The sequence below is a fragment of the Dermochelys coriacea genome, chromosome 14, assembly GCF_009764565.3.
Source record: "Dermochelys coriacea isolate rDerCor1 chromosome 14, rDerCor1.pri.v4, whole genome shotgun sequence".
NCBI lineage: Eukaryota > Metazoa > Chordata > Testudines > Dermochelyidae > Dermochelys > Dermochelys coriacea.
Genome location: NC_050081.1, coordinates 2,376,145 through 2,394,646, shown reverse-complemented (window position 1 = coordinate 2,394,646; position 18,502 = coordinate 2,376,145). Strand labels below are relative to the sequence as shown.

General features: G+C 41.6%; 1 protein-coding gene across 7 annotated transcripts in view; it reads right to left on the bottom strand.

Moving 5' to 3' along the window:
* RPTOR (regulatory associated protein of MTOR complex 1) overlaps positions 1-11,821 on the bottom strand; it is a 323,167-nt gene extending 311,346 nt beyond the window's left edge. For 4 of the 7 annotated variants that reach the window (XM_038371215.2, XM_043496351.1, XM_038371219.2 and 1 more), the window contains exon 1: positions 11,121-11,820. In XM_038371215.2, the coding sequence (XP_038227143.1) occupies positions 11,121-11,282 (162 nt within the window). In that variant the 5' untranslated portion in view covers positions 11,283-11,820. Of the gene's footprint in view, positions 1-11,120 lie in introns of all 7 variants that reach the window. The other 3 variants (XM_043496352.1, XM_043496353.1, XM_038371218.2) reach the window with 2 other exon arrangements.
* Between the last annotated feature and the right edge of the window lie 6,681 nt (positions 11,822-18,502).

Genomic DNA, 18,502 nt, shown 5'->3' with positions numbered 1-18,502 from the left:
CACACAGTTTCCACTTACAATTGTGCATACATATTTTTAAAATTAACTCCCTTATGTTTCCTATACGAGTAGGGCCCTACCAAATTCATGGCCGTGAAAACTGCGTCACAGACCGTGAAATCTGGTCTTTTGTGTACTTTTACCCTATACTATACAGATTTCATGGGGAAGACCAGCATTGCTCAAACTGGGAGTCCTGACCCAAAGAGGGCTGCAGGGGGATCACAAGGTAATTGTACAGGTTATTGCCACCCTTACTTCTGCACTGCCTTCAGAGCTGGGTGGCCAGAGAGCAGCAGCTGCTGGCCAGGTTCTGAAGGCAGTGCCCTGCCAACAGCAGCACAGAACTAAGGGTGGCAATACCATATCATGCCACCCTTACTTCTGCACTTCTGCTTTCGGAGCCAACAGCCCATCTCTGAAGAGAGCAGCACAGAAGTAAGGGTGTCAATACTATATCATGCCATCCTCATTTCTGCCTCACTGCTGGCAGTGGCGCTGCCTTCAGAAGTGGGCTTCTGGCCAGCAGCCACTACTCTCCGATGGCCCAGCTCTGAAGGCAGCACCCATGCCAGCAGTAAGGGTAGCAATACTGCAACCTCACTACAATAACCTTGCAACTCCCCCCCCACAACCCCTTTTTTGGGTTAGGACCCCTACAATTACGACACCATGAAATTTCAGATTTAAATAGCTGAAAACATGAAATTTACTATTTTGAAAATCCTACGACCATGAAATTGACCAAAATGCACCATGAATTTGATAGGGCCCTATATATGAGAAATCAATATGGGCTAAAGCAGGAGTTATCATGACATTCCAGCTGAAGCAGACAATTAAGCCTCTGACAGAAAACAAGAACTGTTGATTTGGTTTATTGCAATACCAAAAAAAAACTCTGCCATTAGCCTAGCTCTAGGAATTTTTGGTTATATTGCAAACAACGGGATGGGATATTTTGGAAATGTTAAACAAAATTCATGAGAAAACTATGGATTATAGACTTAGTAATTTTCAAATTTATACGTCCACAAACTCCCAATTGAACTGGGAAAATTCTAGAGGTGGTGACAGAGATTATCCAGTTTGAATTGCTACTGCCATATCAAGATTAGACCCTTTTCTTCTAAAATGTATGAATTAACTACTCCAATTGAAGAGTGAAGTCTTTTCTCTCTTTAGGCATAAAATGTGTGTAGACAGAAGCAGAAAGTGCAAGCTTCCCAACTCTACTCCATCAGTGCACAACAGCAGCCATAACTTGGAGTGATCGTGTCTATGGAGAAGAGGAGATTCAATCTATAGCTTCAATAATGTGACTGCCAACAAGGCTCCCCATTCATGCCACCTTTGGTGGTGATCTTTTGTGATATGGATGTTTGTTCACTAGCAGCCAGAGTCACCCACCAAATCATTTTACAAATGTCACTGAAGAGCCATAACTACTTTTGGCCATAATTGAACTAAAATGGATTTCAACCATTAGCCTGGAAGTGAAATAAGTCACACCATTAGCAGTCCTCAGAGTCATCCAGTACTCTGGCGTGTTTTCTTCCTAATATCAAGAGTCTGTCTTCATTTAAGGGTGACAGCTGAGTCATTTGGATTTAGATCCCAGTCTAATTTACTAGCACAGGGCCTACTAAAACATGCCCACCATTGGCACTCCATGTTCACCTGTGCGCGTGCAAGCAGTGATCACAGAGAGCAAACCCTGCACGGTTTGATTACAAATGTGACCTAGTGTAAGGAGACTTACAATCATTATTACAAGCTGGAGTAATGGTTACCACCATCTATTAGATTATTTAAATATGAACATACATAAAACATGAGTCAAAGTGTAATTTCAATGCTAACCCTCCACTACATTTATTATGCTGCCATGTTCCATTAATATTCCTGTGAAATGTGGAACATTTAGCAACCAAGCAGTTAAGCTCTACAAATTTATTTGAATTAAGAGCATTCTTATGCAGTACTGTTGTTAATCTACATTTCTGTAGAAAACCAATAGTCTGCCTATGCCTGTTCTCCTAAAAGCAGGATTTAATTCTCAATGTGCAGGTTATAAAGCAGCAAAAAAAAAACAAAAACAAAAAAAAAACACCTTTTTAAAATAAAACCAGTATAACTAACTCTTTTGCTCTCTGTGTATTTTAGAAATCAATAAAAGTAAAATGTGGCTCAATTTAAATGTTCTGACTTTAGTAGGATCTTGTCAGTAAAAATCCAACATATTTGAGATACTTTTATTTTAATAAAGTTTCATGACTCACTTGCTACCAAAGCTATGTGATTTAATTCAACATTCAAAGCATAATTCCAACTCTTCTGATAAAACAATTATTTAAATAAATAATAGATGAAGGCAGTGTCACTCTGCTGGCACACATATTCCATAGAACCAGAACAGGAAGAATAAAACCTCTGCAAAAGTAGGCCTTCTTGATGAAAAGGGTGACGTGACAATGTTCAGTTATTTTAATTACATTTACCAACGATCACTCTTAAAATTGGGAGATAGAGGCTTTCCCCTTCCTTCTTCCTCAATTTCTCTCTTCCAAAGAACTTCCTTTTCAGGACACCATGAGATCAAGCCTTACACAGCAAAAAAAAAAATTCCATCTTATTCCCAAACCCTTGTGGGATAATTTTCTGTAGCTCATAGTAAAATTAAGATCACTAGCTGGCCAAATGGTGTACGAAGAGACCTGGATTTGGGACTGCAGAAGACAACTTCCATTTTCACTATGATAATTAACAGCCTCTGTGTATGTGTATTTGGGGGCAAGGGAAAGAATCCACAAGCATCCCTTTTAAGTGTGGTCTAGAATTGCTTTCTGTTTACCCATGAAAATCTGATAAATTAGACACAGTCTCATAGCTGTTGGCTACATTCCTAACTAATGTGCATTCTGGTTATTTACAGAAGACAAGCTTTCTATCTCAAGCTCTTCATAGATTGCTTCCCACAGTGTAAAATACAAACCAGGAGATAAACACAAATAAGACCTTTCCAAGTCTCAATCCTCCCGTCTCCAAATGCTTGGGAGAGAAGAGGGGTTTTGTAGCACACTCTGAAGGCTAACAGACCTGGCCTCTGAAGGACCAAATGTGGGGCTCCTGAGAGAAAACAAACTTCTCCCATTTACAACAAGGGAGCTCCAGCTTTAGCATCTCCACTGGCCTCAACTGCAGCAGTACAGCATGAGGAAAACATATTTCAGGTAACCTAGTCTCAAAAGCTATTAGATAATGCACTACACTATTACTTTCTCCTAGACATTCCTGCAGAACTTCAGCCACTTCTTGCCTACCATCATCACCACCAAAAGGATAATTATGAACCCTGACCAATATACGTAGGAACAGATAAGGCTGCTTAGAGGGATAGGTAAGCAGGGCAGATTGATTTAAATCAAAGCCATTTAAATCACCAATTCTGAATCATGATTTAAATCACCACGCAGGAAACTTTAATTTAAAATCAATTTTAATCTTATTTTGTATTTGTATGTTTTTGTTATTTTTCTGAAGGCAGGCTGATCATCGTCGGTTGGTAATCATTAAAACATATTGATTTCCAAATAAATATAGGCTTTACCCTAAACTGATGCTTCTTTTTGCTAACCAGGATGATACACTATATCTACACACATTTATTTAAACTATTATATAACTTTACATATATTCACATTCTTAATTTTTTTGCTCATCTTAGAAAATGGCGAATGTTTCATACTATATTTCCTAGATTATTTTTATTGTGTCAAGTTTTATTTGGAAGGAAACTAGAATTCAATTAAAATGCACAAAAACAGAACTGAGTTTTATTTTATTAGCTAAATAAAACTACATTAAGTGTGCTGGATACATAAGAAAAAAGCTTCATATGTTCTGCATTTAAAACTAATTGATTTATTAAACAGAGGAAGTATTACCCATAGCTAGTGAACTGAAATGATAATGCATGTGGTGGCCAGAGACACAAGTTTTAGAATTGGAAGATCTCATCCTTTCACACCTAGCTTTTATGCATGGATTAGATGAGGAATATCAACTTTCTTGCTTTTTCAACTCCCAATCTATTTCTTAGCTGTGAATGAACTATAGTCATTGAACTGAACTAGCTGAAAAAACTGAAACAAAATGTTTTCTCTGCACCTGCTACTTCTATCAAAAGCTCATTTAGCACTTCAATGAAGTTTGGTTCCAGGTGATTAGCCAGTGACTTCCTCCAGTTCAGTAGGCCGATTTCATAACTTCAGCAGCAAACCTATATTGCTTAATACTGGTTTTTGTATTTAATTTAAATTATTTTAATAGATTATAATAAGGTTAGGCCTTAATATAAAGTTGTCAATTTCAAATTTAATTTTAAATAGGTTTGTTTAAAAAAAATCAACCTATATTTAATTCAAAATTTAAAGAACATCAATTTGTATCTACCCTTGGACAAGGCTTCACAAGACGATGCCAGCAGCCAAACATTGCTTTCCAATCCATCAAAGGCAGAAACAGACCAGAAAAGGAAGCTGTAGTGAAAAGGAGAGAACAAAGTTGGCAGTCTGACTGAGGAGAGGTTAGGGAAAGGACTGCCTACCACCCCCCTCAACTGATTAACAAACACCACAATAGGTACCAAAGAGCCTGGCCCATGGCTGAAATGAATGTGGCTCCAACATGAAATTGAGAGAATAGGGGGAGGGTATGCTACAGCAAGCAAAAAAGAAAGAGAATGGATTTTCAGGAATCACTGAACACAAAAGGATAGGAAGACATTATTTAGGGCAGTACTTGAGACATAATAGAACAATGAAATTAAATTAAGAAACAGGGTGAATATCAGAGAATGCTTCTTAATAGGGAAATTTACTAGACAGTCAAATTGCCTCCCAAGGGAAGTAGGGGAAGCCCTATCACCTTAATTATTTAAACTTATAATAGTCAGAAATGAACTCTCAGAGACTAGTTGAAAGTTGTGCCTCACATCACTGGAAAGGTAGTTTCCCTTTGATTAGCTGTGATTTCTCAGATTCTACCTATAACCCCATAATAATGCCATAATAATCTGGTTATTCTGGATACCCCACCTCCTCACAGGTATCACCTCCACTAGTTCAGATACAATATGCTACTCCTGGAGTAGGTCTCAATTTTCATGATCCACTTAATGGATACAGAAATATAACAAATGCACTTTGCTCTGCTGTTTGAAATGAATCTGCTTTTAAGGAAAAAAAGCAGCAACTATACAGAATGTATGTATACTGTTTCCCTTATTGCTGTTTTTTACATGGATTTTAAATTAAGTGAAAGCTGCAAACATTACGTGGTTCTCAAGGAAACATATAACTTGGAGAACTATCAGATTAGCATATTGGGACCTGTCATGGCGGCAGACACATGTGTGTGTCCTATATGATATGTTATATTGTAGGTAAGGCCTTCAAAAATTAAGCAAAGACTCTGGGTCAGAAATGGGCTTCCAACAAGCGACTTAAAAGTATAAACTCCACTAAAAGTCAATGGGATTTGGCTTTCTAAGGGACTTAAGCATTTTTTAAAATTCTACTTTAGAATCCCCCCCCCCCCCCAAAAAAAATCGGAGACTTCAGTATGCACCACTTAAACCCTGTTTAAACAGAGAACTCCCCTGCATATGCGCTAATACATATTGCTCTAAACACATTAAAAATAAGGTCCCTTCCACAACGCTGGAATCTAAAATTCTTTGGTGCCTCTTGAAAAGAAAAGGGATAACCACAGCCTCCAGCCATTATTCTCTCTCTCATTAAAGCAAGTTCTTAAGTCCAACAACTCATGAGCTATTATTAAGTGTGTAACAGTTGCCACATCTCCCTGTACATTAACCACACCACTATATCACAATGCTTCACACAGAAAAGGTGTTCTATACAATACCTAGCTGGTCTCTATTTAAATAAAGTTACTTGCTTTGCTGGATAAATCAGTAACCTTTAACAATCATTTTTGATGGGCTGTGTGAATTACTGGCAATAAGAACTGGTTCAGTTTTTTTTACCCTCTATTCACCTACCATTGTTTATGCTTTGTTTTAATCTATATGCAGATTACCAGGGTGGAGCTGATTTCAGTTAGCTGAATGTAGGGGATGACTGAATGTTTAATAAATGTTAATTTCTTTAATGAAGCACCAGCTAGATTTTAAGATCCATTCCTGGTGTTTATTCACTACATGAAATCATAGTAAGTATCTATGAGATCACAGCTGGTTGCTGGGGAAACAAACAACACAGGTAGGAAAAAAGCAATAGAAGGAGAAGACATCTAATAAAAACATACCAAAAATAGTTACTGAGATTAAGGATAACAAAGGGAGATAAAGAAAATAGAGAAGACAACAAACAACATAATTTCTAAATTAAATTGTCCAATATTTCAATTGTTCATAGTATATCCCAATATTCTAGTAGGAAAAGCGGCTAGATACATATGAATGGCAGATGTGTACAAAGAATACCTGATAAAGTTAATCAGATTCACAGTGACACCCATCTATATGCTACAAGACAAACCATTACTGATCCCAAGACAAAGAAAAGCTCACTTGACATAAGGGACAAAGTTCAATGTAGATGCACCAACAATAAAAGTTTTGTGGCCTGCGCTATACAGGAGGTCAGACTATCACAATGGTCCCTTTTGGCCTTGGAATATATGAATATTTATGGTTCAGAAAACTTTACTGCCAAAGTTGATGGTTCAAGATTTGCTCCTGCCCTCTTCAGTTAAAGAAATTGTATACAAGGTAAACAACAATTCTGCAGTTACGGTCACACAGGGCCAGCCTTGCTCAGATTGAGTAGCACCGTACCCCATGAAAAGCTCCACTGAAAATAATGGGACCTCTCAGAGATGAGAAAGGTGCCACTTGGCATAAGGAGGGATAGTAGATTAGTGTAACCATTTTGAAACAGTTTTCAATAAAATTAGACATTCACTGTGACTATAGTATACATCATTACGTGATGAAACAGAGTTGGATTTGGAGCCACTCTGATTTGAGCATATACTATAAATCAATGAGAATGGATTTCAGGAGCCTTGATCAGGTCAGTCTCATTCCTGAACCCTGATAAGAGAGCTTTTTAGGCAGGGGAGAAAGATAAATTAGAAGTTTCATAAAAGAACAGTAGTCAATGAGAATCCAAGGAGAGGGATATGGTCATCATACTCCTCAGTTCAAAAATAAAACACATATGGAACTGTCTACTCTCTCATTCAATTTTCAGAGTAGCAGCCGTGTTAGTCTGTATTCGCAAAAAGAAAAGGAGTACTTGTGGCACCTTAGAGACTAACAAATTTATTAGAGCATAAGCTTTCGTGAGCTACAGCATCCGATGAAGTGAGCTGTAGCTCACGAAAGCTTATGCTCTAATAAATTTGTTAGTCTCTAAGGTGCCACAAGTACTCCTTTTCTTTTCTCTCATTCAAGATGCACAGTGAGATTTCAGCTGGATCAAGCAGAGCTTTACATTCTGTGCCAGATTTAGTTTGGGTTCTAATCTTAGAGCCTGAACGTTAGTCCCATTATTGCTTTGCCAAACCAAGTTTTCAGCAGTTGACTCCGATAGCTTCAAGAACACTACCTGCTATTCCTCAGTCTGAAAATCAAAAACTGTGTGTATTCTCTCTACCAGCTCTATAGCAATTAACTGACATACTCTGTTCCCAGTACTGTGTTCTCAAAAGAGAGGATGCTGGGGTACAAACATTTTGGTATGACAAGATGCTTAGAGCCCTGCACAGATATAAAATTTGTATCCGCATCCGATCCACAAACATGGTCCAGATGCAGATATCCATATATTCACAGGGCTTTAAGGATGCTTACGTAACTGTGTTTTTTTTATTTAATGGCAATATGCTTAATTCCAGCTTTGTTCAAAAATACAAGGAGTGAGGGAAAATCCACAGTTGATGAGAAAAAAGGCAAACTAAAAATAATTTCAAACTTTTTGAAGGTTAGCATTAAACATTAAAAAATGAATTTGTCCTTTCAAACACTCTTTGGGGAATCACCACTCTTTGTAATTGCTTATATTTTGATGGACTTTTCATCTTTAATCATATATGCTGAACTACTAACTTCTGCCTTCATTAGCAGGCTAAAAATTATTTTCCGATAGGACATTCATATGCATTTATAATAAAAATATTTTTTTAAAGTATTAAATTTAGTGCTCATGGAAGGTGCCCCGTTGACAATACTAGAAATCAAAGTCTTCTAGTTCAAACACAGAGCTGGCACAGCATAGGCAGTAGTAATGCAAGCTTTTCACATACTGCTTTGTTAATACACAGTAACACTGACTTGGGAAGAGCCTCTAGTGCAAAACAGTTCAGGATCCACAGGCCATTTAGTCCTTTGCTTCTCTGCTGAGCCTACCCACACGTGGGTGTAGTGAAACTTAAGTATATATAAAAAAACCAAAAATCTTAGACTACAAGTACAGTCCTCCCTTTATATTACAATCTACTTGTTCAAATATAACATCACAAAATTAGAAGTGTACTATGTATAGAATACCTTTAATCTGCCTACCCATTCTAGACTAACAGATACTTTCATCCCACAATAAATTGGTGCTGTAGCACTATATTTCTAATGTTAGAAGTTGCACAAAATGTTTTATTAAAGAGAGAACATCAAGGCAGCTAGGCACAGAATTAAACCTACCAGCTGTGTTTTGATTTTCAGAAATATGCGAGTTATGCTGCTCCACTGCGCTTACTTACAAGAAAACTAGGTAGGAAACTTACAAAAATTTTGCCTGCAGGGGTTGCAGGAAAATAGGATTCTTGTATTTTTTCATACCTTGCCTGCTCACAAGAACTAAGTGCACAGGCACAAGCAGCAAACTACTAAGAGCAACCTGTATGATCATGAACTCATCACCACCTGTTTGTCGTTAATGATAACCTAGTTTCCCAGCAGACACAAGTCAAGTTTGTCTAAGATGCAGCCCTCTTTAGAAGAGCTGATAACATTTTTCAGGATCAGGAAAATAGTGGGTGTATATTTTGTTTTGTTTATTTTTAAATAGCATTTTTACAGTAGGTTAAGATTTGGGCCAGAAACAATCATCACGTCCCTATAATGAAACAAATCTCACTTTGACACTGTACCATTTTTTTTAAGCGACTTCTGGAACATTTGAGCTGGAAAATGAGAGGTATAATTCCATTTACCTAAAAATCTTCTTTAGCATAAAGAACTCACAGATAAGGTGGGGATAAGAAAGATCAGAAAGGAAAAGGGATTCAAAAAATGAGAAGTTACTCTCCACTCCACCACAATGCCCAAATTAAGCAGGCATTTAGTTTGTGTTTGTTTTCAAAGACAACTCTCTCATTCTCTCTGGTTCACAGGGCTGAGGATTTCAGCAGCACCAACATGTGGCTGTAGCCACTTATAATACATTTTTATTTGGATAGCTTCACTGGGATATTTTACTTTCCAATTAGGCTTTTCATATAAAAGTAAAAGTTAAACAGAAGCATATAAGCACTGCTGAATGACAAGCATATGAGCCTGTTTTCTTCTTATAGCATCTTCCATCCCAAAGCACTTCATGCATTTTACTAAATGTGCAAGTTATATAGTTCACAATAACACCACACAACAGTTTAGGTCCGGAAATAAAGAACACTGTATCCAGTTGAAACTAGAGTTAATTTTTTGTGCATGAAAAACAAAGTTTGGGCAGGAATACACATGAGTTAAAACCCTGATTCTTAGGGTATGCCTACACTGCCCGCTGGATCTGCGGGCAGCAATCGATCCAGTGGGGGTCGATTTCTCGTGTCTAGTCTAGATGCGATAAATCAATCCCCAAGTGCTCTCCTGTCGACTCCTGTACTCCACCGCTGTGAGAGGTGCAGGCAGAGTCAACAGGGGAGCGGCAGCAGTTGACTCACTGTAATGAAGACACCGCGGTGAGTAGGTCTAAGTACGTTGACTTCAACTAAATTATTCACATAGCTGAAGTTGTGTAACAGATTCACACACACACACACACACACACACAGTGTAGAGCAGGGCTTAGTGCGAAATGACCATGTCAATGCAAACACGAAGGTCCTACTGCACGATGACCTGCAGAATCCGCCAAAGACAAGATTAAAATCCCGCAATACTCTATGGAACCGCATCAAGACCCTTACACCCAACTTTGACCCTGAGTCTCAATAAGAGTCACATGGAGCGTTTTCCGTCTCAAAAATATTATGATCCTAATATTGTTCTGGTAAGAATGCATTACTTATATATTCCATGTAACATCCCAAAGAGGGTCTAAACCCTCCCCCCACTTGACAACTTCACAGAATATAATGTTTGCATATACTGCACTGTCTGCCCACACCATTAACCCAGGAGTGGCCAACCTGAGCTTGAGAAGGAGCCAGAATTGACCAATGTACATTGCCAAAGAGCCACAGTAATACATCAGCAGCCCTGCATCAGCTCCCGTGCCCCCCGCTCACCTGATCACCTCCCGATCAGCTGTTTCCTGGCATGCAGGAGGCTCTGGTAGGAGTGGGAGGAGGGAGGGCACAGCAAGCTCAGGGGAGGGGGCAGGAGGGGCAGGGCCTGTGGCAGAGCCAGGGGTTGAGCAGTGAGCACCCCCGGCACTTTGAAAAGTTGGCACCTGTAGCTCCAGCCCCAGAGTCGGTGCCTAGACAAGGAGCCACACGTTAACTTCTTAAGAGCGGCATGTGGCTCCAGAGCCCCAGGCTGGCCACCCCTGCCATTAACCTGATCCAGAGAAGTCTGTTTCAAGATGTCAGTAATTCCAGTACTTTGTCAGGAGAGCACCAATTTTAAAGAAACTTAATGCAGCTGTTTAAAATGCATATAATTAGGAATAGTAACCAGCATTCATAATCTATTAATACATTCACTTCCACTGTAGTCATGCGACAAGTGCATGGGACCACAGCAAACCTGACTAACAAATAAACTCAGTGATGCATCCGAAAGCATGCTGCAGACCCTGGACTAAGGCCAGAACCTCCTCGTGTCCTTCCCCTCCTCCCCCACATAAACCTCTGCCCCAGAGCATTACCCGGTCCTTCATCCTCCAGCTCTGGGCCAGAGACTTGGAGCCCTCAATCTTCTCACAGTGCCGCTTCTTCATGAAGGCCAGAGGCAAGTTCCAGTCAGTCAGGTCTGACTCATCCTCCTCCCCGAGCCCCAGGAGAGGCGACTGCAGCATCTCGGACTCCATCGGGGAGAAGGGGGCCAGGCGGCAAGCGCTCAGCAATCTCCAGCCCAGCACACACTGGGGAGAGGAAGGGGCCGGGGGGGTCCCTGTCCCGGGCGGGGCTCTGAGAGGTAGAAGGGGGGTGTTCAGGGTGGAGCTCTGCGTGCCCCCTTCCCAGGTGCAGGGGGGAAGAGCGGGCCCCTGGCCCAGGCGTCTGCGGGGGAGGAGGGCTCAGAGCCGGCGAGTCTCTTCCTCGGGGGGGGCTGAGGTGTCGCTAGAAGCACTCGGGGGGGACCGGGCCTCTAGCCCCGCGGGCAGTGCACGCTCCCCGGCTGCTGGGGCGGGAGCCGAGCTCGGCCCATCGTGTCCTCCCCACACACACGGGCCCCCGGCGGCTCGGCTGGCTTCGGCCCCCGTGGGAGGGGAACCGCTCTGCAGCGCCGGAGAATTAAACTCCCCTCAGCCACACACCACGGAGGCGGCCATAGTGCTACGGCCCACAATGCACCGCGGGGACGGGCCGCCGCGTGGGACAAACCAGGCCGGCCGCGTTCGGGATCGCAACTGCAGGGAGCGGCGGGGAAGGGGCTGGGTTCCCAGAGCCTCCTCTCAGCCTGCTGGCGCTGCCCCGTCCCTGGCGTGGGGGTGTCACGGCTGATCCCTTCCCCAAAACATCCTCTCAGCTCCCCCAAAGCCCCGCAGGCACCTCTCAGGACCCCTAAACTCCCCAGAACACCACCCCCAAAACACTACAAACTCCCCACTGCACCCCCAAAATACCCCAGCCTTCTGCAAAACTTCCCAGAGCCCCCCAGTTTCCCCCAAATCCCCCCAGGACCCCCCAAAACACCCTCCAGCACCCTGAAACACTCCTAAACGACCCACACCAACCCCAAACACCCCAAACTCTCCAGAGCCCCCCCACACACACACACACACAGCCCCCAAAACACCCACAGCACTCCAAAACACAATACACCCTACTATTCCTAAAGAATTCTCTAAGTCCCCAAACTCCCCTCAGCATCCCCAAAACACTCCAAACTCCCACCATGCTCCCCCAAATACTCCAAACTCCCCACAGTATCCTAGCCACATTTAAGCTCCCCAAACTCCCTACAGCACCCTGAGCAAACCAAAACATCCTTTAATTCCCACAAATTCCCCATAACACCCTCCAAATTGCTCCAAACTCCTAATTGCAGCCCCCCAAAACATTCCAAACTCCTCACTGTTCCCCCCCCCGAAAAAAGCATTCAGTAGTCATTACATCAGCTCCAATATCCCCACTCCCTACAACAGACTTCCAAACTCCCTTAAATGCCCCAAACACTACCCAACAAAATTTCCACAGCACCCAAAATATCCTCCAAACACGCCAAAACTCTTAACGTGGCCCCAAATTTCCCCAGAACTTCCAAAACATTGCTTCAACACCCACCAAAAATATCACCCTCCAAAATCCCCACCCAGCAAAGCCCCACGAGAGACAGAAGCACACCCATAAGCAAGCCCTTTTACACAAAAAGCGCACCACATTATCTAACCCAAGAGGACAAGAAGGAAGGTACTGGGCTTGGCATAGGAGTCGCTATTCCATTTTCTCAAAAAGAAAAGGAGGACTTGTGGCACCTTAGAGACTAACACATTTATTTGAGCATAAGCTTTCGTGAACTACAGCTCACTGCATCGGATGCTGAAGCTCACAAAAGCTTATGCTCAAATAAATGTGTTAGTCTCTAAGGTGCCACAAGTCCTCCTTTTCTTTTTGCGGATACAGATTAACACGGCTGCTACTCTGAAACCTGTCATTATGCAAGGCACTGAATTTTGTTCCATTTTCTATATAACCTTAGTGTATACCTACACTACAGCAGCACAGCTACACCACTGCAATTGTGCCACTGTAGTGTAAACATTTCCTACATGGACAGAAGGGGCTTTTCCATCAATGTAGGTAATCCACCTCTCCAAAAGGCAGTAGCTATGTCAGTGGAAGTATTCTTCTGTCAATCTAGCTGCATCTACAGTGGTGGTTAGGTCAACCTAACAAGTCGCACAGTGCATAAAAATTTTCACAGGCCTGAGCAATGTAGCTAGGTCAATCTAATATTTAGTGTAGACCAGGCCTTAGTTTCCCTGAGTCTTGGTCAGCATTTCAGGCAAGTCAGCATGTTTATGTCAATAACTGAAGGCAATAAAGAATGCTCACTGTGGTGGGTAAAAAGAAAAGGAGTACTTGTGGCACCTTAGAGACTAACAAATTTATTAGAGCATAAGCTTTCGTGAGCTACAGCTCACTTCATCTGAAACCTGTGGTGGGTAGTTGCCTAGGGTGAGGTGAAATGAGTCTAAAAATAAAGGTGTGCAGGACAACTTAAAGGGGCAACCACTGTTTGTGTCTCCTTTGCTTCTCTTTAAAAAAAAAAAAATTTCCCCGCCCATAAAAGTCAAGTGTAGGATCAGCTTTTCATAGGGTGACATTCCCTCCTGTCCCCCAAACAGTCCAAGGCTTAAGCAACACATAGGCCCAATTTTGAGTACGTAAGTGTGAGATAGAGCTTGTCTACACTTGAAATGCCACAGCAGCACAGCTGCGCCGCTGTAGCGCTTCAGTGTAGACATTGCCTACACCAGGTCGGCAGGTGGGCTGCTTCTGTCAGCATAGGTAACCTACCTCCCTGAGAGGTGGCAGCTAGGTCAATGGAAGAATTTTTCTGTCAATCTAGCACTGTCTATACCAGGACTGAGGTTGACTTAGCTGTGCTGCTCAGGGGTGTGGATTTTTAACAACCCTGAATTATGTAGCTGGGTCAATCTGATTTTCTAGTGTAGACCAGCCCTTAGGCTTCATCTACACTTAAAAGTTAGGTTGACATAGCTATGTTGGTTAGTGTTGCCAGGTGTCCGGTTTTCAACCAGAACCCCCGGTCAAAAAGGGCCCCTCCTTAGCCTGGTGCAAATGAGCGAGTGAGTGAGGGTGGGGGCGAGGGAGTGATGGAGGGAGGAGGGTGGAGTGAGCGGGGTGGGGTCTCAAGAAGGGGCGGGGCAAGGGTGTTCAGTTTTGTGCTATTAGAAAGTTGGTCAGGGGTATGAAAAAAACACACCCCTGAGTAGCTCAGCTCAGTGTGGATTTGTGGCACAGCTCAGTGTGGATGGAACCTTTCCATCAGTACAGCTGCGTCTACACTATGGGGTTATGCTAGCATAGCTACACCAATGTTGGTATAGTCTCCACAGTGTAGACCAAGGATTAATGTTACCTAGGCCTGGTGCTGGCTTTCTACACAGGGGTGAATTTTACTAACGTACAAAAAGGCATTAGACTAGTACTGTGCTTAATAAAGAAGGTGTAATTTTAGCAAGCTTTAAATACAAAACATAAACAATAGATACTACTATATTTAATAAGTTAAGGAAATGGGCCTCTGCCATAAGAGGACTCCTTTGCCTAGAGCATAAGTATAATCTCAAAATATTTATTATTTATTTTGTATTTCTATTGCAGCAGTGCCCAGAAGGCCCAAACCTGGGCCAGGGTCCCATTGTGCTAGGCATTGTACAGGTACAGAAGAGGTAATCCCTGCCCCAACAAGTTTACAGCGTCAAAAGCAGGCATGGTCGAGACAGGTCAGAAAAGGTGAACAAGACTCAATAAAGCAAACACAGATAATTAAGTATTTTTCAAACCTTTTTTTTATTGGCTTCACTCTGTTGTGTTTCTAGTATCTTCTTTAACATTTTACCCTTCTTTCTTACCAATGCTTTCTGTTTGCAAGCATTGTTTTCCTTCGTTGTTTTGGCTGGAGCTCAACCTCACACAGCAGCTGTTTTACATACTTTTTAATTGTTTACTTATACCACAAAATCTTTATGCTACCAAATCATCTTTGACTACCATGGTCTTGGACTTAGTCCAGAACGACTCTGAAAAGAGCATTAGCATGACCAGCAATGTCTTGATGAAGAGCATAAGCCTCTGGTGTTTGGAGAACAGAAGGTCGTGTTAGGGATCTTCTTGCTATGTCTAAGGGCCAGATCAATAGGTGTAGCTCCATTAACTTCATTTACACCAGATGGCCCTAAGTACCTGAAAGATTATGATAAACATTTAGGAATGGATCCTATTTTTACAATGTTGCATCAGGACAACATGTGGAAAATCCTGATTGTTTTTTTAACCTTTAAGTTATTCATACATTTATAGTGGGACTTTTTCACAAAACCATCAGCATTTAGAATTCTCTGACACAGAATTCACTTAACATAAATTCAAGGGGGAAAGTGATCAATTTCTCTGCCACAAATGGTACCTTGAAAGTATATAAATAAGAGGTTTCAGAGTAGCAACCGTGTTAGTCTGTATTCGCAAAAAGAAAAGGAGTACTTGTGGCACCTTAGAGACTAACAAATTTATTTGAGCATAAGCTTTCGTGAGCTACAGAACCACAAGGTGCCACAAGTACACCTTTTTTTTTGTATAAATAAGATTGATCATGGTGATCCTTATTTACATTTTGCACAGAGACAGTGTTCTCCAAATCTGGGGTTCAAAAGGAATTCTCCTCCCCTCCTCCTGTGCCCACCACATATCTGGGTTTTCATGTTGAAACTATAAGGTCCCTGAAATTTTAGAAAAGCGGAAATTTGTGTATAATTATTTTGGAATAAAGTTATTCACAAAGTGCGTGAGAGGGGGTGCTATTTTATGCAGATAGGACATTGGGCAGGAGGTGAGATGGTTTTATATTCACAGCACTTTTAAGTTAAAACTCTTCCAGACATTAGTTTTCTGCCTGAAGTTGTCAAAGGGGCTGGGATTTGTTTATATATTTCGGGCTTTTGTAATAAATTGTGCTGAAAATTATGTAATGAAACAAAAAACAACCTCAAAAGAAAGCAAATTTATGATGATGTCTTTTGCTCCAGGGAAAACAAATAAGACCTTGTGGTCCCCCTTTTTTCTCAGGGAGGAAGTGAGGGAATGAAAGGGAAAGCACAGACGTTCTGACAAACCCACCAATATATCTTCCAGGGCCTCTAAGTCATTCCTGGTAATTGTCTAACCATACTGTATTTTCAGCTTGATCCTCTTTGAGAGGAGCTGTTTGACGTGATGTGTTCTGTGTTCCTCTAATGACATGGCTTCATGGAACACAGAACAGACTAGCTCTCAATTACCAGTGGGCCCTAAAAGCCCTAAAAGCAGACACACACAAAATCACACAATTTACATTGCTATCATTCACGACTCACCACAAAACTGATCGCAAAGCAGGCTTTTCAGACAAGCTTACACCGAAATGTACAAATTATGTTCCTGATGATCTTCACATAAGGAGAGTTTGTAAAATGAAATCTGTCTGTGATTTTAAGTCATGGGGCCTGACAAGTTTTACACCAGTGTAACTCTATTGGGCCCCATTCTCTATTGCCCTGTCACACTGCAACGTGAGTGGACATTGTTACTAATCTGATGTGTCAGTGTTTTACACCCACTCGCACTGATGCAAAGGATTGTGCAAAATGCAGGGAAATGGAGAAACTGGTGCATTCACTTCAATGGATTTACTCCTCATTCTCAAACTGTGTTCAAAACACAAATGTTGCTCTAAATGGGGGTTCTCCTGCCCCGTTCTTGAAAGTGTTTATCTTTGATGGCAATCCAATCAAACTGCACCCATATTTACATTTTAAATGCTTTTACATATAATTTGATTAACAAAACCATGTTGCATTTGCCTAAGATTCTAGCTACATTTTCATTAATAAAATACATTTTTTTAAAATATGCCATCATGTTGCCAACAAATGGCTGGAACAAGAACATTCTCTGGAAAGACTAAGTTTCTGGGGCTTTTTTGTGACTTTCATTTATTGGCTGGGTGAGCTAATTTATTTATTTGTATCTGATTATTTAGTGCTGATTGGTGATCATAATTATGTGATTGTAAGTCTAAGTAATTGTTAGGGCTCGTAGGTGTTTATTATCATTTAAATAATATAATAAATGAATTCCCTCCTGTCATAATACAATTCTAAATGCTTGGGTAACATCCTCATACATAATAACAAAAATACCCAGGAAAACTAATATACCTCAGGCAAAAGTCTGAGTGAAAAGATGGGTTTTACACCCTGCCCTAAAGGTTGATAATTTGAGATTCTATCAGACCACTGAGGGGGAGTGTATTCCAAAGTCAAAGACTCTCCATGGAAAACTCTCCATTGTCCACCCCACCATTCAAACCTAGGGACTGCTAGCGAGAATGCTTCAGATCAACACAACTGCCAGATGGGCACAGAAAATGAGACAGCTTCTCCCGTGTCTCAGCCATGCAAGGTTGTTCAAATTAGAATTATTTATTGGGGCGGGGGTCTTTAGGGTGACCAGACAGCAAATGTGAAAAATCGGGACAGGAAGTGTGGGGAGGGTAATAGGAGCCTATATAAGAAAAAGACCCAAAAATCTGGACTGTCCCTATAAAATCAGGACAGCTGGTCACCCTAGGGGTCGCACACTTTGTTGCTTCTATAGGGCTAGCTCTTTGCACACACCAGGAGCTCTTTGAATACCTCCAATCCCCAAGCTTCCTTTTTGCCACCATCCTAAGCCCCTCTGTTTCAGGGACTTGCTGCAAACCTCCTCCCCATGCCAGGCACTCTGTGTGCCCACATTCCTCCTTCCTCCCTTTCCCAGAGTCCCTCATTGTGCTTCCCATGCCAGCGGCTCTGAGTACCTCCTTTCCTCCATGCCAGGGGCTCTGTGTGCCTCCCTTCGCCTCTTCCCCACCCTTATTCTTTCTTCTTCCAGTTCTTCACTTTCCCCCAAAATCAGTAGGACTCTGCCCACTGCTGCCTTGGATAATCCTGAAATTATGGAACTGATCAGAATCAGCATTTGAAAGTTGTTACAGACAGACAGACAAATGTCCAAGCAGATATGTACCATCAGGTTGAGTGTAAGGTTTTACAAGCTCAGCCAACTATATGTCAAGTGCTAACCACATTGCTGATGTTGAAATCAGAACCTGTTTATCACTGATGTTCTGACAGCATGTCGTCCTGCCTTGTTTCAGAGTAGCAGCCGTGTTAGTCTGTATTCGCAAAAAGAAAAGGAGTACTTGTGGCACCTTAGAGACTAACAAATTTATTTGAGCATAAGCTTTCGTGAGCTATGGCTCACTTCATCGGATGCATCCGAGCTGTAGCTCACGGAAGCTTATGCTGAAATAAATTTGTTA